The sequence below is a fragment of the Pan paniscus genome, chromosome 10 (assembly GCF_029289425.2).
Source record: "Pan paniscus chromosome 10, NHGRI_mPanPan1-v2.0_pri, whole genome shotgun sequence".
Taxonomy (NCBI): Eukaryota; Metazoa; Chordata; class Mammalia; order Primates; family Hominidae; genus Pan; species Pan paniscus.
The window spans coordinates 51,683,795-51,704,514 of record NC_073259.2 but is presented as its reverse complement, the minus strand read 5'-3'; the positions used below and the strand labels follow the sequence as shown (position 1 = coordinate 51,704,514).

Sequence of the window (20,720 nt, the reverse complement as noted above, 5' to 3'; positions counted from 1 at the left end):
TCGGCAACTATAGGCTTTATTTTCTTGCCAATTCTTTACAGAACTGTAAGGCAGTTGCTTCTTTCTTCCGTTGTAGATAGTCTTCTGTTATTGCTACAAACTGGGATTAATTTTTAAGCTTGAAAGTTACATTATTGCCAGACGCAGTGGCTCATGCCTGTAATCCCCTGCACTTTGGGAGGCTGAGGCAGGTGGATCACCTGAAGGTCAGGAGTTCGAGACCAGCCTGGCCAACTTGGTGAAACACTGTCTCTACTAAAAATATAAAAAATTAGCCGAGCATGGTGGCAGGCACCTGTAATCTCAGCTGCTCTGGAGGCTGAGACAGGAGAATTGCTTGAACCCGGGAGGCAGAGGTTGCAGTGAACTGAGATTGTGCCGTTGCGCTCCAGCCTGGGCAACAGGAGCGAAACTCCATCTCAAAAAAAAATAAAAAAAAGGAAAAGAAAGTTTTACATTATTATTGTGAATAAATATCTGCATTTCCTTAAGCCTTTGGCAGGCTATGTTACCCCTATCTTTTGAGAATGTACTTGAAAAGTGAGGGCAGTACCTTCACCTTATACCTGCATTTCTCCAGGCTAAGTATCACCTGTTTACTATTTATTATCCATCCTTTATAAGCAACATCTTGCAACAGTCTTTTCTAAAAGGATGCCCACTTGTGGCAGCACAGGTTCTGAAAATTTCTTCAAAATCAAGAAATCTGCCAATACATTGAGAGGTTGTGATGGAACAAACACTCTCATTTACATTACATTAATGTAAATCAGGAGAATTTCTTTTGGAGGAAAATTGGCAATATCCATCAGTCTTAAATACGTAACCTTTGTCCCAGTAACTACGCTGCTCCTGATTTATGTGCACATGTGCCAGTGTAGCATAATGTATGAGGAAAGTCAACTCCATCATTAGGAGTAGGCTATTAAGCAGTCACTGAAAGAATGGGTAGACCTATATGCACTAACGTGAAATGTCCACATACAAAGGGAAAAAAGCATGTCACAGCACATATAGGTCACTACCACTTTTAAAAGACACATTTATACGAATGTGCTTTGAATGTCTGAAGGAGACACTAGAACTGGGTAAGAGCGGTTACTTCTGGGGAGAGGACCTGGGGGACTGGGATGAAGAATGGAAAGGAGATGCTGTCTCTGACTTTTGCCCTATTTGAATTTTTTTGTCATGTGTATGCACTTCCTTTTCATTGCTGATGGTTTTTTAAAAGCACCAGACCAGGGAATGTAAGTTACTGAGTGAAGAACTCTCTCACCATTGGTGCTTTTCTGAAGGGAATCTGTGTAACCCAGATACAAACCTTTGTGTGGGACGGCTGTCCACCTACTACTCGCTGGTTTACCCATTGGACTTGTGTCTGTCCTCCCTAAGGCCAAATTTTCCCCACTCCAGTCTGTATGGAAAAAATAAGCCTCTGTGTCTGAAGCCCTATTTCTGGCCTACAAGTGGGGCGTGTGGACACACGAGACAAATGGAGGTCTGTTAATGGTAGAGCAACTGCAAAATAAATCATGCCTGAACACAGGCACAAAATGGAAGTTATCTGGATACATTTGCAAAGATTTATATTCAGAAAGGTAGTTTTGTTATTTATTAAGCGTTTATTAAATGCCTCCCTAAAGGTCCTGGATGCCACTAGAACCTTTAGTTAGGACTGAGATGTATATGCAAGAGTGGCACATATCAAAATATCTGCTCATTAGTTCAGATCCAACGTAAGTTTTCCTTGAACCAGAACCTCATATTAACTTAAAGTACTCAATGGCACAGCATCCTCTAATTTAAAGATTTTAAAACAAAAACATAACTAGAAGACCCAGTTTTCAAAATTGCTGTTAAAGGCCAACAAATTAGTGTGAGGGAAGGAATAAAAAGGAATAACCTCTCTTAAAATAACAAATCTACAAAGTCCTCTGCCACAAAAGCAGACCTTTGTCATTTCCCATAAGATAATCATCACCTTGCTGAAAATGAGAAAGGCACCCCCCGCAGGCAGGGGGAAAAAACCCACTCGCTGAAACAGCTTCTACTTGTTTTTACCATATATTCCAGGGGTTATGTGTGTGGAGGGGTTGTTTTTACATTTATACAGTTTACATTGCTTGACCCATAAATAACACTTGTAAGATTAATAGGGCCATAGTTTTAAAGAGTACTTACATAGCCCCACCATGCATACAGAGCCTTTTTTAATATTGGGAAAAAAAATCAAAAAAAGTTGAATTTTCCATCACTAGGCAATGTAAATTTGACCATCTACATTTATAAACCCTGACTAAAATATAAGCAATCAGTTCATCCATAAATTCTGGTTCCCTAGCAAATCTAGCACTGCAGCGTAACAAACGGCTTACAATTCAGGGATATAAAAATATCAGCTTTAAAATCTGAACTGTACAGTATATACATTAATATTTGCACCGTTAAATTAGGAATACACTTAAGTCTATGAAATACTAAGTTATAAATAGCAATGTTTTTTGTTTTTTTTTTCAATCTGTAGCTGGCGCTGATACAATACAATGTTTACCTGGCCAAAGAGGGTTCGAGGGGACAAGCTGGCCTCACAATAAGATGCACAGTGTTAGCTAGGTCATCGTGACAGGCATGCCTCACACCAAGACGGACTATCAAGACCTGAGCCGACCTGACTTACATAAATGACAAACACTATTGCTTTACAAAGGTGGCTGGAGTTCTCCATCTTCTAAAATCAACATCCAATCCCCTTGAGTCAGCATCTTGAGTATTCCCTTGAGGACTGGAAAACCAAAGCAGCTACGTCAATCTGTAACGCACCCGCACCGGACAGGCACAAGATGTCACGTCCACCTGGCACCATCCAAAGAGGGTAAATTGGAGAAATCACACCTTTCAAATGTTAATCTGACACTGTAAACAGCAGTTGAGTTCTCATTTACATGGGCAAAGAAAGCACTTTAAACTATTTTCACAACTTTCCTATGGAAGAAAAGGATACGATTCAGATGGTTAATGGCTAAGTTTTAAACAAATGCTCTGCATCACTACTTGGTTAAGAAATAATACAATTTTTGCCCTTGTGTCCCTTTTTCTTCTTGGATTTTGTTGTCCTCTGACCAAACTGAGGGGTGGGAAGTGCAGATGGTGGACTAGAAAGGTCATCTGTATAGTAGGCAAATCTCTGTGGCCGGGGTTGAGGGATTGGTTGTCCAAGAAAATATCCTTCTTCTTCCGAGTCGGAAGAGGAGGAGGAGGAAGAACACCAGGAATCATCACCCTCGCCGTAGAGTCCCAGAAACCGATTCATTCCTGGGTTCTGCAGGCCATAATCGGAAGTGGCATGGGCGTACTGTCCGTAGAGATCAGCATTCTGGATGTATGCTTGGATCTCCCGGGCACTTTTATTCTGTATAAATTTCTCATAGTTATCGGGGGTGTACAGCCGCAGTCTGTCCTTGGGAGAGTATTTTCTTTCTGTAACAAGATTCAGGGCATTGTCGGAGCGGGACTTTCTACTTCTCCTGCGGCGGTGGTGATGAGACCTGGATCCCCTCTCTTCAAAATTGTAGACGCGTCTCCGAGTCCTTTCACTCATCGGAGGCTGCCGGATTTCAATGTCATAGTTCCCATTGTCAATGACATCATCGGAAAACTTGACCTGCTGGGGTCTGGATTGAGACTTGGACCTTCTGAGCACTGGCAGATGTACTGGCTTCTCTTCAGGCAGGATTTTCTCTGGACACAACTCTGAACTTAGACTCTTTAAGGACTCTGCACTCCTGTGCAGCATGGAAGAGTTCAAAGTTCCCATATTGCTCATCTTCTCACAATCTTCTGTTTCCATCTCCTCAAAATTTTGCAGAGAATACAATGATGGCCTTGGCTTGTTTTCTCCATCCACCGAAGCCCCTAGAAGAGAGGCCAAAACAAGATGTGCTTCTCAATCATCCTAATATTCGACAGTACTTAAAAGTAAGCTACTGAAAGGAAATATTTCAAAGAAAATTTCCAATCTCAATATTTGATTAAAACCCATAGGGAAAGCCAACATGTGTCTATGCCAATTGAGAAGTGGTATAAATGCAGTAATTGTTATAAGGGGTGGGCACAGCCTTTTTTTTTGTTTTGTTTTGTTTTGTTTTGTTTTGAGACAGAGTTTTGCTCTAGTTGCCCGGGCTGGAGTGCAATGGCGCTATCTCGGCACACCACAACCTCCGCCACCCGGGTTCAAGCAATTTTCCTGCCTCAACCTCCTGAGTAGCTGGGATTACAGGCATGTGCCACCACACCTGGCTACTTTTGTATTTTTAGTAAAGACGGGGTTTCTCCATGTTGGTCAGGCTGGTCTCGAACTCCCGACCTCAGGTGATCCACCCACCTCGGCCTCCCACAGTGCTGGGTTTACAGGTATGAGCCACTGCACCTGGCCTGGGGCACAGGTTCTCTTATAAGCCTGGAGTCAAAGATTAGTTAAGTAGTTACGGCACATGGCATGAGCAGCAAAACTTCAAGAGCTCCTCACAGCAGCCTGTTCATTCATTAACATAAGATGTAGAAGTTTCTGCTCCTCAATTCATTAAAGCCACACTGCTTCATTTGGAGATCTTTCAAATCAGTCCCTCCTTGGTCTCCATCATGAGCTAGTCTTCCTCATCTTATACTGAGACTAGTGGTCAGCACACTACAGCTCAACAGCTTGTTTGTGTATCAAGTTTTATTGGAACAGCCACACCTATTTGTTTACATATTGTTTATAGCTGCTTTCTACAGTGGCAGAGCTAAGTAGTCACACCAGAGACCGTAGGCCTAAAAAGGGCTATCGAGCCCATTATGGAAGAGGTTTGCTCAACCCCTGACCTAGATCTTCATCCAGTCTTTTCTGCCTTCAACGTGTAAAATATGCCACTTCCAGATTAATCTTCTATTGAAACATTTAACAAAACAGATACTGATCTCTTTTGATATAATAGGGCCCAGGCATGTTAAGATAAATACATATAGCCCTATAGACAAAGTGATACTGTTGTCAACTGGAGACTACATAACTTCGTACTTATTTTTTTTTGAGATGGAGTCTCGCTCTGTCGCCCAGGCTGGAGTGCAGTGGCACCATCTCAGCTCGCTGCAAGCTCCGCCTCCTGGGTTCATGCCATTCTCTCACCTCAGCCTCCCGAGTAGCTGGGATTACAGGCATGCGCCACCACGCCTGGCTAATTTCTTGTATTTTTAGTAGAGACGGGGTTTCACTGTGTTAGCCAGGATGGTCTTGATCTCCTGACCTCGTGATCCGCCCGCCTCGGTCTCCCAAAGTGCTGGGATTACTGGCGTGAGCCACCGCGCCCGGCCCTATATAACTTCATACTTTTTAAAGGGGGCCTATTTTTCAGCTTATTATTGTCAAGGAATGTCAGCCCCTAACGCTTAAATGTGTACCAAGTTATGTTTAATTCTTTTATTTATTTTTTTTGAGACAGAGTCTTGCTCTGTCACTCAGGCTGGAGTGCAGTGGTATGATCTCGGCTCACTGCAACCTCCGCCTCCCAGGTTCAAGTGATTTTCCTGCCTCAGCCTCCCGAGTAGCTGAAATTACAGGCACATGCCACCATGCCTGGCTAATTTTCGTATTTTTAGTAGAGACAGGGTTTTGCTATGTTGGCCAGGCTGGTCTCGAACTCCTGACTTCAGGTGATCCACCTGCTTTGGGCCTCCCAAAGTGCTGGGACTGCAGGTGTGAGCTACCGCACCTGGCCAAATTATGTCTATTTCTGATATTAAATTTAAAACTCCTAGCACTGGGCCTGGCAGACAAAAGGTGCTTACTCAGTCTCACCCACCATTCTTCCTCAACTCCCCTTTATTGCCGGCCTTATCTTTGACAAGTCCACAGAAGCCGGGGGGGTAGCTTTGCCGTACCCTTCCTTGTCACTGCAGTGTCTGGCACAAGTTATTCCTGGCAGGAAGCAGCTACTAAGCCTTTCCTGTCTACATTACAGAAGCATTACCTTCATCAAAGGGCTGGATGTCAGTAGTTTGACTATAAAACTAGCCATGCAACAGCAACATTTCTATAATCCAGAGACTTGTTGCAAATAATTTGCATAATGTCCTAGGTTCTAGGCCTAATCTTGCCTTTAGAACCTATGTAATGTTTGGCATTTAGCCTTTTGGTAGTTCAAGTTTCCTCATTTGTGAAATGCAATCATATCATCCACTCTATATAGCTCAGGGTCATTTTAAAGATAAAATGTGGATAACTGGTATGACTGTGCTTTGAAAACATTAAAGTAGGCCAGGGGCAGTGGCTCACACCTGTAATCCCAGCACTTTGGGAGGCCAAGGCAGGTGGATCACCTGAGGTCAGGAGTTTGAGACCAGCCTGTCTCACAAAAATTAGCTGGGCGTGGTGGCAGGCGCCTATAATCCCAGCTACTCATGAGGCTGAGGCAGGAGAATCGCTTAAACTCAGGAACCTGAGAGGCAGAGGTTATAGTGAGCTGATATCGCGTCATTGCACCCCAACCTGGGTGACAAGAGTGAAACTCCATCTCAAAACAAAACAAAAAACTAGGAAAAAAAAAGAAAACATTAAAGTAATATTTTAGAATCTAAATAAAAAGTATTCAGCTGTTTTTGAGCTACTGTCACAGGGAAATTCAGGAAGACGTTTAAAAAAAAAAATGAGCTTGTGGCCAGGCGTGGTGGCTGATGCCTATAATCCCAGCACTTTGGGAGGCTGAGGCGGGTGGATCACCTGAGGTCAGGAGTTCGAGACCAGCCTGGCCAATATGGCGAAACCCCATCTCTACTAAAAATACAAAAATTAGCCAGGTATGGTGGTATGCACCTGTAATCCCAGCTACTGGGGAGGCAGAGGCAGAAGAATCACTTGAACCCGGGAGATGGAGGTTGCAGTGAGGTGAGACTGTGCCATTGCACTCCATCCTGGGTGACAAGAGCGAAACTCCACCTCAAAAAAAAAAAGAGCTTGTAAAGTGTGTGGGCCAATTTTGGTATCTTAGAATCCATACAGAATAATTCAAGCGTACAATATCTTTCAGACACAATCCAGTTGTACACTCCTTCCTCCAATCAATTTCCTTCTCTTCAAAACAGGGTAATAAAACCTATCTCTAAAGACTGCACTGTAAATATATTTTATGCACATGCACTCACCTCACACAGATGTTTGTTTTGCTAGTGTTTGGTATTTAAGTGAGGTTCCTTCCTTCCCTTGATCCATGGTTTTGAATAACACACAACTCCTACTCATGCTGAATTGCAATTTTTTTTTTTTTTGAGATGGAGTCTTGCTCTGTTGCCCAGGCTGGAGTGCAGTGGCGCAATCTTGGCTCACTACAACCTCTGCCTCCTGGGTTCAAGCAATTCTCTTGCCTCAGCCTCCCGAGTAGCTGGGACCACAGGCCCACGCCCAGCTAATTTTTGTATTTTTAGTAGAGCCGCGGTTTCGCCATGTTGGCTGGGCTGGTCTCGAACTCCTGACCTCAAATGATCTGCCCACCTCAGCCTCCCATAGTGCTGGAATTATAGGCATGAGCCACCGCGCCTGGCTTGAATTGCAATTTTTTGAATACACTTTTTAGTAGCTCCTTTTTTCAAATACCCCATAATCCCTAGATTACGTACCTGTGATATTGGACAATGCCAAAGAATCCATCGAATCCCGAACACTTTGCTCTGGTTTCAGGTCTGACAGACACTCCAGGGAATCTTCATACCACTGTGTTTCATCATGATTATACCCTGAAGCCCCATGGTCCAGTTCCAATTCCTGAAGCCTTCTACTGCTTGCAGGGCCTGGGTGGCTGCCATAAGCAGAATCGCCCAGTCCATCTTGTGACTGTGCCCAGTACATATCAGACTGGTATTTTTTACTTGCAAGGCTCTGGTTATTTTGCTTTAACTCGGTCTTATTTTTAACCATGTTATCAGATATCCAGTGCTCACTGGCTCGAATATCCATCTCATTGGGCTGTGGCTGAAAGAGGCTTTTATCACCAAACTTGAGGAGGAGCTGCGTCATATAATCTTCATGATCAGCCCATTCTTCAGGGTCTTCTGGAGTTTCCTGCTCTACTCTGCCTTTCCAAAATTCTTCACTGGCAAAACTTGTTCCTTGTCTGGAGAGACTCAGATCATCCAATTTTCGAGAAAGGGTGTCATCAGCATTGCCTGAGAGGCCAGGAAACTTGTAGTTCAGAGCAGGCGATAAGAGGAGAGACTGTCTACACTGATCTGCTGACCGGCTGCTCTTGCCCATTCGGACACTTCTTCGGGAGTCTCTTGATCGAGCTGACTGAAATGCAGAGTCAGAAGAATCAGAGGCATGGACATCTTCACCAAGACTGCACGTTTTTGAGCAGTAAATCTGACCCTGTTTGGGAAGGAAGGGACATCCCAACAAAGAGGCTTTACACTGGGCACAAGAAAAGCAGGCTTCCGTGGCGTGCCAGTGCTGCCCATCATAGGTCATCTGTGCATGGTCCACACCTGTTTTGAAAAGGATAGAATAAATAACAGGTTATGGTTTAATGCCTGAAACAAGGTATAAGGAAGAAATGAAGAAAATAAATAAAGATTATGGGTATGGGGGAGCTGTGTGGGTGACACAGATATAATTAATCCTCATTCTTTGTGGATTCTGTATTTGTGAATGTGCCTACTCATAAAAATTTATTCACAACTCCCAAACTAATATTCGCAACAGTTTCGTGGTCATTCGCAGATGTGCAGAGTGGTAAAAATATGAACTGAACCAACATGCACTGATCCAGGAGATGCTCAGCTTTTTGTTTCAGCTCTCATATTGTAGACAAGTGTCCTATTTCTGGTCTATCTACTGCCGCGTTTTCTGCATTTTTGTGCTCTTTGTTGGTGAGTTTACTGTTTAAAATGGCCCCCAAGTGTAATGCTGATAATGCTGAAATGCTGTCATGTTGCTAAGGGCAAGAAGGCTGTGATGTGCCTTACAGAGAAAAGACATGTATTACGTAAGCTCCTAATCTTGAGTACGGTACTACTGGCTGTGAGTTCAATATTAATGCATCAACAATGTACATTCAATAAGGCAGTGGCTTTAAGCAAAAACACACGTGAAACAAGGTTATGTATTGATGGGTTGATGAAACTGCTGTGACCAGAGGCTCACAGGAACCTAACCCTGTATTCCCCCATGAGCAATGGTTCAGTGTTCACTAATCCAGTGTTTGCAGTAACTTCACAGAACACAACTACTGCAAGTAACAAGAATCAACTCTCTGTTCATCTGTCAAAGCTCATCAGCTGGAACATTTAAGATCTGTATATTTCATTGTATGTAAATTATATCTCAACTTTAAAAAACAGAAAAAGAAAAAATAAGACTGGATAATCCAAGACAGACTAATGGCTAGGTGACAGGGCAGACGGGCTGGCTGTGGACTTACCAATATGTTCCCCACAGGTTTCACAGTACTCCGCATAGAGAGACTCAAAACAGCCACAGCAGAAGGGGCGGCCATCCTTCATGATATACCTCTGTCCTCCCAGGACCGTTTCACACTCAAGGCAGCAGAAGTGTTTCATGTGCCAATGGCGACCCTCAGCTTCTGTGCACTCATCAGCAAAAATTATCTTCAAAAAGAAATGTGAAACCAGAGAATGAAAGAAAATCATTAGGAACTATTTTAAAGGCCAAGTAACTGCATGTTTTCCGGGCAATGGACAGACACTGGCTCTTAAAAAAATCAGATAGCTAACCTTGTTTCTTAGAGTCACAAGCTTAAATCTAACACTTGATTTAGCTACAAACTAGAGCATAAATTGACAGTGCTGAGAAAACAAACTAAATAATAAATGCTTGCTTTGACTTTAAAAAAACAGAATTCTACACTGGAGGTAATTCATTTGGTCATATTTTTGCTCCCCAATAACATTTTCTTGGCATAATCTGGCAAAGAACACATTAACATGGAAATAATTTAGTGAAATAATTTGGTGTTTTAGTAGAAAGAAAACTCATAAAAATGTCTGTGGACTCAACACAGTTATAGCTACACAGATGCTGGAATTGAGTGAACAGCATTTGTGTTGATAATGCTTTATTTGACCTGGTGGCCATCTCTAGATTAAGGACTCTTTATTTTTTTGAGACAGGGTCTCACTTGTAGCCCAGGCTGGAGCACAGTGGCACAATCATAGCTCACTGCAGCCTCAAACTCCTGGGCTTGAGCGATCCTCCCACCTCTGCCTTCTGAGTAGCTGGGACCACAAGGGCACAACCACCATGCCCAGCTGATTTGAAAAACATTTTGGGACAGAGACGGGGTCTCACCATGGGGTCTAGTCTGGTTCTTTTTTTATTTTTATTTTTATTTTTTATTTTTTTGAGACAGAGTCTCGCTCTGTCACCACGCTGGAGTGCAATGGCGTGACCTCGGCTCACTGCAACCTCCGCCTCCTGGGGTTCAAGCAATTCTCCTGCCTCAGCCTCCTGAGTAGCTGGGACTAAAGGTGCATGCCACCATGCCCAGCTAATTTTTGTATTTTTAGTAGAGACGGGGTTTCACCATGTTTGCCAGGATGGTCTCTGTCTCTTGACCTCGTGATCTGCCCATCTCGGCCTCCCAAAGTGTTGGGATTACAGGCGTGAGCCACCGAGCCCGGCAGGTTCTTTCATTTTTTTATATTTTTGGTTTCCAAAATATGTTCAGCGGAGCATGGTGGCTCACCCTAGTATTCCCAGCATTTTGGGAGGCTGAGGGAGGCGAATCTCTTGGGGTCAGGAATTTGAGACCAGCCTGGCCAACATGGTGAAGCCCGCCTCTACTAAAAATACAAAAAAAAAAATTAGCTGGGCGTGGTGGCGGGCACCTGCAATCCCAGCTACTCGGGGGGCTGAGGTGCAAGAATCACTTGAACACGGGGGGCGGAGGTTGCAGTGAGCCAAGATTGCACCACGGCACTCCAGCCTGGGCAACAGAGAGCAACTCCATCCCAAAAAAATAAATCAAAACAAAACAAAAACAAAAATATGTTCAAATAGAACATTGTTGAAAAAAATGCATAAAATAAATGAATGTATAAAAATAAAAACAAAGTTTATTGTCATAGATTGAAGGAGACTAAGAAGATACAACGAGTAAATGCAATGAAGCACCCTGGATTGATCTTGGATAAGAAAAGGAGCATCTGTTAAAACACTGGGAAAATCTAAACAAAGACTATGGTTTAGTTAATGGTATTACACTGCTGATAATTTCTTAGTTTTGATACATATATTATGGTTATGTAAGACGTTAGTGTCAGGGGAAGCTGGGAGAAGGGCATGCAGGATCTCTCTGTAATAGCTTTGCAACTCTTCTGTAAATCTAAAATTATTTTAAAATAAAAAGCTAAAGGGAAAAAATTTTTCCTTTCAAGCCATCATCCATTCCCACCTTCCCTGAGGGTAACTACTATTAATTTGGTATTTGTCTTTCCATACCTTTTCTGAGCATAAACAAATACATATATCATATTGTTTTTTAAATTCTTAACAAAAATGAGACCATCTACTACATGCTCTTCTGCAACTTGTATTTTCTCACAACCCACTGAAGACATAATACTTATCAAAGTACAAAGACATCTGCTTCCCTTTCTATCAGGAAGGTGAAAAATTAATTGCGATTTTGACCATTATGGCAAAAAACCGCAATTACTTTTGCAGCAACCAAATATAGATCATTTCATTGTATGAATGTACAGGATTATCTTTAAAACATGCACACAGAACAAAATCCAGGAAATTTTAATATTTTGCTTAGATGTAAACAGTGGAATATTGGCTTAATCTAAGCTTATTTTTCCCAGTGTGAAAGGATGAACTTTTTTTTACCTCGTCACATGCTGAGCACCGTGGTTTGAGCACTTCTGCATGGTGCCTGCCACAGTGAATTTTTCCATCCTGATAAAAATAGATGAGGTCGACCAGCAGCTCATTGCACGTGAAACAGACAAAACAGGATGGGTGCCAGCACACACCAGGGCCCGCGCGGGAGGCGAACACTGCAACTTCACCTCCATTTATCTTCAAACCACACTACAAACAAATGGGTTTGAATGTAAAAGGATCATTTTTTAAAGACAGGATTCTCAGGCTTTCCTACTTTAGGATAAATCTCGAATTTGTCAGGAATGTATTTATTTTTGCTACCTCTGTTAGTGATTAAGTAGCTCTTTAATGCTGGATTACTGGTGATTCTCCACTGTAAGGCACGTGTCTCAGACATACTACAACTATTTCTAAGGATGGTGTAATCTGATTCACACAAATAGTGGTTTTCCTGTGCCAGCCTCCTGCTGGATACATTTCCTACTCTGAGAACTGCCAGCAAAGATCTGAATGTCTTCATTATGTTTCTGCATCTTTTGAATACGAGATGTATCCTAGCACCTACCTCCATGCCAGGATCCTACCAAAGGCAGGATTTCACCCAATGTTTGCATAAGGGTGATTGACTCCTGCTGTCATACACAGCAGTGTAGCTAGTTACAAATATGAAACATGAATTGCTATTTAATAAAAAGCTAGGCTGTCTTTCTCTCATTTTCTGGAGGCTTTCAGGACCCACACCTCTGCTAGTCCAGTCACCTACCCCCGACTGTCCACCCCATCCACATCACTGCCACAAGCTACGCATCAGAGAAGGGGCTGCTCACCTGCTCACACACAGCATGCATGACTGCTCTGGACAGAAGCTTAATTGTTCCTCTTCCCAGTGCTTCTTTCTTCCGCTGAGCACTGAACACCTGCAACTCTTTTTTCTCCTCTTCACTCAAAGACTGGCAATACCGCACCTTCACAGAAAGCAAAACAGAAACACCACACTGAGTGCACAGTCTTTCTCACCAGTTCTCTACTTCCAGAGTTAGGGTTTCAGGAAGTAAAACAGTAAGTTTAGCTCGACACCCCCACGATTTTAAAATGACACCATATCTGAATTTTACAGCCTCTCTAGAAAAAGGGAAATGCAATGTGAAGGAATACTTTTTTTTTTTAATAAGAAATGTTTAATTGAAAACCCTTATCAACACAGACATTAAAAAATATATATAGGACATTAACCTTTCCACAAAAGGTTTAAACTTGTTAATTGCCACTTTTACTCTCCATTCTACATGCACTCAACTCAACTGCAGGCCTGAATGACCATAAAGCATTCACTCTGGATGCAGGGGCAGGGAAATCTCAGGAATTTGTAGGTTTCTGATCATTGGTGGGTGGCTGCAAACACTATAAAAACCAACTTGTGTTAAGTTTATTACACTGATCCTCTTTTCTCTCTTTCTCTCAAAGAATGGAAAGCTGTATTCTCTGGCCAAATTTTAACTAAAGAAAGGCAAAAGGGAGCCCTCGCCAGTGAGGAGTTGGGGTTTATGAGCAGCATCTCAATGCTTCTCATGCATTTTTTCTTCTTTTTTCTAATTAGCCTTCTTCCTGCTATTTTACCTCATTATCATGTGGTGGTAACTGGTACAAAAGCTGTTTAATCCGATGCTTCTCTCCGGGGCTGTTAACGTAAGGAACTTTTTCCTCTGGTAAGCAAGCAAAATAGAGCTGGATCTGCAAAAGAGACAGTGAGAATGGCATCAACATACAGAACTGAGCATCTCAGCTCACTTAATCTTTAAAAGTTACCTTTCCCTAGGTACAGGGTTTGGCCTCTTGTAGCTAATGAGAAGACCAGCTGAGCCAACTCAGCAGAACTGCAAACCTTCCGATAACTAGCACCCAGCTGCTAAATTGCTCTTCAGGAATGTAATTTGTAGTGACAATTAGGGACATCATAAATTATGCACCATAAAATATGCACATTTAAGACCACTCTTCCCGGTGGTGTGGCTCACGCCTGTAATCCCAGCACTCTGGGAGGCTGAGGCTGGTGGATCACCTGAGGTCAGGAGTTCAAGACCAGCCTGACCAACACGGTGAAACCCTGTCTCTACTAAAACTACAAAAATTAGCTGGGTGTGGTGGTGCACGCCTGTAATCCTAGCTACTCGGGAGGCTGAGGCAGGAGAATCGCTTGAACCCAGGAGGCAGAGGTTGCAGTCACCCAAGATTGCGCCACTGCACTCCAGCCTGAGTGACAGAGCAAGAATCCGTCTCAAAAAAAAAAAAAAAAAAAAGGCTACTCTTCCTCAGCCAGTCTTCCAAGGGGTCAGACAAGAGATCAGCAAGAGAGAGTGTCCTGGGTGAATCCTGCAAATTACTACACAGACTGTGTGAAATGGTCCAAAATCCAGCCACTACACAAACACATTTAATTTGCTCTCTGAATTTTACACATCACAAAGACAAAGGCTGTTTTGCTAAATGTTGTAAACTCTTCTTTATCAGGTTCTCTCAAACATCAGCTTTCTTTGCTTCCATGAGTGCTATTTTCTGAATACCTGAAGTCAGCCTCCCCAGGCAAACTGGAGAGAAGCCACATTGAGCTGTACTTTGCTCACTCTGAAAGGAAAACTTAATTTCCGCTTGTTTGTTTTTCTGATGTCTTTAAAGGAACATCCCTTAATGAGTACTGCAAAGGATACTGCAGAGCTGAGAAGGAATAAAAGAAAAAAAAGACAGGAGACAGGAATTTAGGGCCTGTCTACTTCAATACCTTAGTACCACACAAAACCTACCCACTCTAAGTTGTAAGAAGGGATTCTCTCTAAGTAGTTTGTCAAAATATTGCTTTTCTAACTGCTTCACCAGCACTCCACCCTCTCCCCATTCTATCAGCTCTAGAAGCTTTTTACAGTTATAAACACTTACTGAATATCAGCTACATGCGTGCCAGGTACTGTGCTATGCCATGGATAAATAAGGATACCCTATTCTCATAAAACGTCCCACCCTACAGGAAACAGAACCCTAACATCAGAAGCAAAGCAACCACATACCCCACTGTCAACTTTATTTTCAAATGATGCCTCTGCTCTTTTAATAATATTGCCAGTGATTTTCAACAAGTTAATCATTGTAAAGATATTGGGAAAATTAAATAGGCATATGGAATGTTCTCATCTTCCCTAAAATAACAATACAAACAAAGCATAAAATTAACTCTTTAATTTTTTTTCCAATCCCTGTGGTGTAAGTGACAGGCTCTTTTATATGCAAAGTTATCAAAGGTCAAACGTCTAAGCAGTAACACTTCAGAGGGTTTCTGATAGCTCACTATCTCGCTTCCAAAGCAAAAGCATTGCTGAGAACTGGCATGGAAACTTTTCTCTTTTCTTTTATTGCCTTTTTGTTGTCACAGAAGTTTTTTAAAAGGGAAATTCCTCTCACTCTCAAGAGGGATTCATCCGAAATACACATAACCAATGCATATGTAGTACTCTGGATTTCATTCATTAGAGCAAAAATGGGATCCTTATGAGGCTTCTGGAACCATGGGTACGACGAGATTGGAAACTTCCATTGAGAAACTAAACATGACCTTCAAAAGTAAAACTTCAAAGCCATACAAAGAAGAATAAGGACTGAGGAGGGTGGTATTCCAGCATCTCAGTGATGTTCTATCCATTTACAAAATAATGTTCTAAAGTCTGAACTCACACTGAAAAACAAAGAGTAAATATAGGATGATGAAGTTCCTACCTGCTCTGGTCTCAGGCCCGGGGGGACCCAGGCGTACTCCTCCAATGCACAGCCAGAGTCATCATCTGATGTGGAACTTCTCTGACAGCCAAAGGCCAGTTTGCTCATCTTGGGCTCCATCTCCAAAGGCATAAAGTTTAAAGCCTGGTTTCTCAGTCACAGGACATCAAACAATGGCTGCTGTGGACAATATAAGAAAAAACAAAGACATCTAAAACCTGAATGCATTTCTCTTACCCCCACCCAGAGCTTTTATTGAATGCTGTTAACAGACAGCTGGGCCCAGAGAAAGTAACCAAATTACTACTGTCACCACCCCCAGGCCCCAGGCCCCCTGAAATTTAAAATTTAGAGCTATATAATTTGGTAGTAGTCTCTTTGCCAGCTCAGAATTTCAGAACATGCCACCAAAGCTAGTTTATTTCCAGGAGCCTTTAAAAGGTGCCTCTCTACAGTCGATTCCTTAGAAAAGTTCTCAAGAAAGTTGATGTGTTGACTTTCTAACTTGCCCACAAATCCTTGTGACATACTGTAAGTTGTAGAAAGAAGTGTCGGGGTCAGGCCACCTGCCTTGCCCACTACTATGCCCCAGGAAAAATGGCTCAAGACCCCACTCGGCACCCCTGTATTTCCTAAGCAATTTTTCCAACTGAGGCAGTGCTGCCTCCTGAGAGTGGGTCCACTCAGCCAAACTGCTTAGGTTTCAGATTTCTAATTATGTTTTGTAAGACACTAAACTGAGTTTACACACAAAATAGAAATAGCACAATTAAATCCTTATACTGCACATTAAATCCTCAAGCCTTTACTAAGGGCTAAAGTCAGTCAGACATTCATCAGTGAGTTCCTTCAACAAACAGTCACTGAATACAGTACTATGTGAAAATAAAATCCAGCTTGGTGACTGTTAATGTTTAATTGCATCATAAGCAGGCATTCGCTGAAAAGTTATGCAGTCAGTGCCTAGTATGTGTGAAATGTCATCAGCCTGCTATGGGCAGAGTAAGATGTAAATCCTCCTCTGAATAAAAAGCCTCCTTGGATGAAGGGCTATAAAAGTGTCAAGACAACATTCCCTGCCCTAGAACCCAGGAACTTTGCTATCACCATTTATGTTCTTTGTATCTTCTGATTATTAAAATCATCCCTCATCCCAGGGCACAAAGAAAAAAATAATAATAGCAGAACTTTCAGAACCAGATGGAGAGATGGAGCTTTTTTATACCTGGGCCTTTCACCCACAAAAAAATGATGTAAAGAAAGAAAATTATAGATAATTATCCCGACCCAATGATTTTAGAGAAAACAAGGTTCAGGAAAGTCAAGAGACTTGTCCAAGGTCATATGGCTAAAAGCCAGAGTCTAGTCACACATACACACTGACATGTCAGACTTCCAAAAATTCTTCTGCCTCAATAAACATTCTTCTATCTCAGGAAGGATGTCAAAAAAAAAAAAAAAGTTCTCATTCACTTAAACAAGTGGAAAAGGCAGTGAAAAGCCATACACTTTCAGCCTGAGACTAAGTCATTTTTCAGCGACTATCTCAATTCAACTCTAAATACTGAGTGTTGGAAAATACTACCTATTAAAACCTTTGATTATTGGCCGGGCGTGGTAGCTCACACCTGTAATCCCAGCACTTTGGGAGGCTGAGGCAGATGGATCACAAGGTCAGGAGTTTGAGCTCAGCCTGGCCAACATGGTGAAACCCCATCTCTACTAAAAACACAAAAATTAGCCAGGCGTGGTGGTGGGTGCCTGTAATCCCAGCTACTCGGGAGGCTGAGGCAGGAGAATCGCTTGAAACCAGGAGGCGGAGGTTGTAGTGAGCTGAGATTGCACCCCTGGACTCCAGCCTGGGCGACAGAGCGAGACTCCGTCTCGAAAAAAATAAAATAAAATAAAACTTGATTAAAATTTATGGTTTTTCTTTTATAAATGATAGGACATTGAGAAAATTAACATTGTAACAGTTCATAAATGAAGGGCAAGCACCTCATAGCTACAATCTTTATTAGCAGTAGGAGCAATGCCACACATATATTATTCCAACTAATAAATTTAACTTTCATTCACCCTGAATGAGAAGTGAAGATGACCTCATTTCCTACACTACCACTGGGAGGTTATGACCTTTTAAACAAGGCATCATTTCACACAGGTGCAACTCATTCATGTCTTGACTAAGGAAAGGCTTTCTAAACATAGGCGTATTCCTCTGACTCCTCAATAAAAAAGGATGTGTTAATGAGTCAGAAAATGTCTTGGATATTTTGAAAAAACCACTCCCACATGTCAAAGGAAGAGAACCAGAGGTTAAGAATTTAATTAGTAACTCTAAAACTCCTACCAGGAGAATGAGTGCCTTCAATGAAATTTAACCCAAATCATGAAATATGAACATCTGCCCCCTGCTAAATCAGGCTAAGCAGGGAGACACTAAGGTATTTGCTCTGCAGATTTACAAAGAACATAAATATTAAATAGAACCTAAAAATTAAATGTCACTGGATTATAAAACAAGAGAAAACATCACAAATTAAGACAAGCCATGGATTTTCCAAGCCAGCACAAAGATACAGATTGCCGAAGATGTGAATTACTTTCACAGCTGTACTCCCTGATTAGCCTTTTTGTGAAAAATGTGCAGTAAATTACTATCCTAATCAAGGTAAATCAACGTTAGCACTACATGCCACCATCCCACCATCCCCTCCTCCCAATCACCTGGAAGTTCTGGCCACATCTCAATCTTACAATTCCCACAAGTTCATTCCAGCCTTTCAACAAATTACACTGAGGATTGACTGTCATTCATGCACAAAGTAAAGAGTCCAACTGAAGGACATGAGTGACAATACCCTTTTCATTACAGGCATGGCTTTCTGTTTCATTTTTTAGCAGATGGCTAACTTACTTCTCCATGCCTGGCTGGTACCATTAGTGTTACGGCATTTAATCACTGTATCAAGCAACCCATGGTAAGTGGTGTCTCATTTAACAGATGGGGAAACTGGGCCTCAGAGCAATGTCCCTCAGGGTCAATTGCCCAAGGTCAGTAAGTGGTCTTAGGACCGGTCTTGGCTGTGATCCTAAACCCCTGCAACCCCACACTGCCTCCAGGGGGGGAGTGCTAATGGAGCCAATTCCTTTTTCTTTGGTGAATCAGCCAAGCTACCTGCGCTGCAGACACACAAAATGACACAACTGGAAGGTAGTCCACTTTACCCACGGAAGGCATTTTAAGGATATACAGTCAAAAAGGATTGTAAAAATTCAATGGCCTCATGAGCACTTGGTTCAGTTTATTCACTGATGAAAGTTTTTTTTTCCTTTATATCAGAGAATACTCAAAATGACAAAACCATTCACTCGCAAGTTCTCAGAGCTCATCAAAACACAAACATTAAAAAAATGTTGGCTGGGTGCAGTGGCTCACACCTGTAATCCCAGCATTTGGGAGGCTGGGGGGGCGGGGGCAGACCACCTGAGGTCAGGAGTTCAAGACCAGCATGGCCAACCTAGTGAAACCTCAAATCTACTAAAAATATAAAAGTCAGCTGGGCGTGGTGGTATGTCCCTGTAATATCAGCTACTCAGGAGGCTGAGGGAGGAGAATTGCTTGAACCGGAAGTTGCAGTGAGCCAAGATCGCACCATTGCACTCCAGCCTGGGTGACAAGAGCAAAACTCCATCTCAAAAAAAAAAAAAAGTTATATGGCATGGCCTCCACTGGGACCAGGCTGTGCTAAGAGTTGCTACATCATCACTAGCAACTTCTTTTTTCTTTTTTCTTTTTCTTTTTTGAGTTTTGCTCTTGTTACCCAGGCTGGAATGCAATGGCGCCATCTTGGCTCACCACAACCTCCGCCTCCCAGGTTCAAGAGATTCTCCTGCCTCAGTCTCCCAAGTAGCTGGGATTACAGGCATGTGCCACCACACCCAGCTAATTTCATATTTTTAATAGAGACGGGGTTTCTCCATGTTGGTCAGGCTGGTCTTGAACTCCTGACCTCAGGTGATCTGCCCACTTCGGCCTCTCAAAGTGCTGGGATTACAGGCGTGAGCCACTGCACCTGGCTAATTTTGTATTTTTAGTAGAGACGGGGTTTCTCCATGTTGGTCAGACTGGTCTCAAACTCCTGACCTCAGGTGATCTGCCCGCTTTGGCCTCCCAAAGTGCTGGGATTACAGGCGTGAGCCATGACACCTGGCTTCTAGCAACTTATTTACCTGATAACACGAAAACTTCAATTTAGATTTTTCTTTTTCCTATTTATCTGTCACCCAGGCTGGAGTGCAGTGGCACAATCATGGCTTATTGCAGCCTGTCTACCTCCCAGGTCCAAACTATCCTCCTACCTCAGCTTCCCAAGTAGGTGGGACCACGGGCATGTGCCACCACACCAAAGTTTTTTGTTTTTGTTTTTTGTAGAGATGGGGTCTCCCTATGTTGCCCAGGCTGGTCTCAAACTCTTGGACTCAAAATATCCTCCTGCCTCGGCCTCCCAAAGTGCTGGGATTACAGGCGTGAGCCATGGCACCTGACTTCTTTCTTATTTTTAAAGATTGCTTGTACTTGCCAAGAGATCCTGAGAGTCTATTCTTAAGTGTAATCAGTCGGGTAAAGCAGTGGCAGCTAAACACAGTTCTTACGCTTGTAAAAAGTTACACTAAAAATTATAAAAACGTGGCCAGGCGCAGTAGCTCACGCATGTAATCCCAGCACTTTGGGAGGCCAAGGCGGGTGGATCACCTGAGGTTGGGAGTTTGAGACCAACCTGACCAACATGGAGAAACCCCGTCTCTACTAAAAATACAAAATTATCCAGGTGTGGTGGTGCACACCTGTAATCCCAGCTACTCGAGAGGCTGAGGCAGGAGAATCGCTTGAAGCCAGGAGGCAGAGGTTGCGGTGAGCCGAGATCACACCATTGCACTCTAGCCTGGGCAACAAGAGCAAAACTCCGTCTCAAAACAAAACAAAACAAAATATATATATATACACATATGTATATATATGTATATACATATGTATATATGTGTATATATGTATATACGTACGTGTGTGTGTGTGTGT

The 20,720-nt window shown here is 42.6% G+C and overlaps 1 protein-coding gene across 5 annotated transcripts in view; it reads right to left on the bottom strand.

Moving 5' to 3' along the window:
- Nucleotides 1-20,720, bottom strand: part of PRICKLE1 (prickle planar cell polarity protein 1) — a 134,738-nt gene continuing 114,018 nt past the window's right edge. For 3 of the 5 annotated variants that reach the window (XM_034936010.4, XM_008951060.5, XM_034936006.3), the window contains exons 2-8: nucleotides 15,638-15,817; nucleotides 13,493-13,606; nucleotides 12,703-12,840; nucleotides 11,879-12,082; nucleotides 9,447-9,633; nucleotides 7,648-8,511; nucleotides 1-3,912 (exon numbers count right to left, since the gene is read on the bottom strand). In XM_034936010.4, the coding sequence (XP_034791901.2) occupies nucleotides 3,056-3,912; nucleotides 7,648-8,511; nucleotides 9,447-9,633; nucleotides 11,879-12,082; nucleotides 12,703-12,840; nucleotides 13,493-13,606; nucleotides 15,638-15,769 (2,496 nt within the window). In that variant the 5' untranslated portion in view covers nucleotides 15,770-15,817 and the 3' untranslated portion in view covers nucleotides 1-3,055. The remainder of the gene's footprint in view (nucleotides 3,913-7,647; nucleotides 8,512-9,446; nucleotides 9,634-11,878; nucleotides 12,083-12,702; nucleotides 12,841-13,492; nucleotides 13,607-15,637; nucleotides 15,818-20,720) is intronic. The other 2 variants (XM_034936011.3, XM_034936009.3) reach the window with 1 other exon arrangement.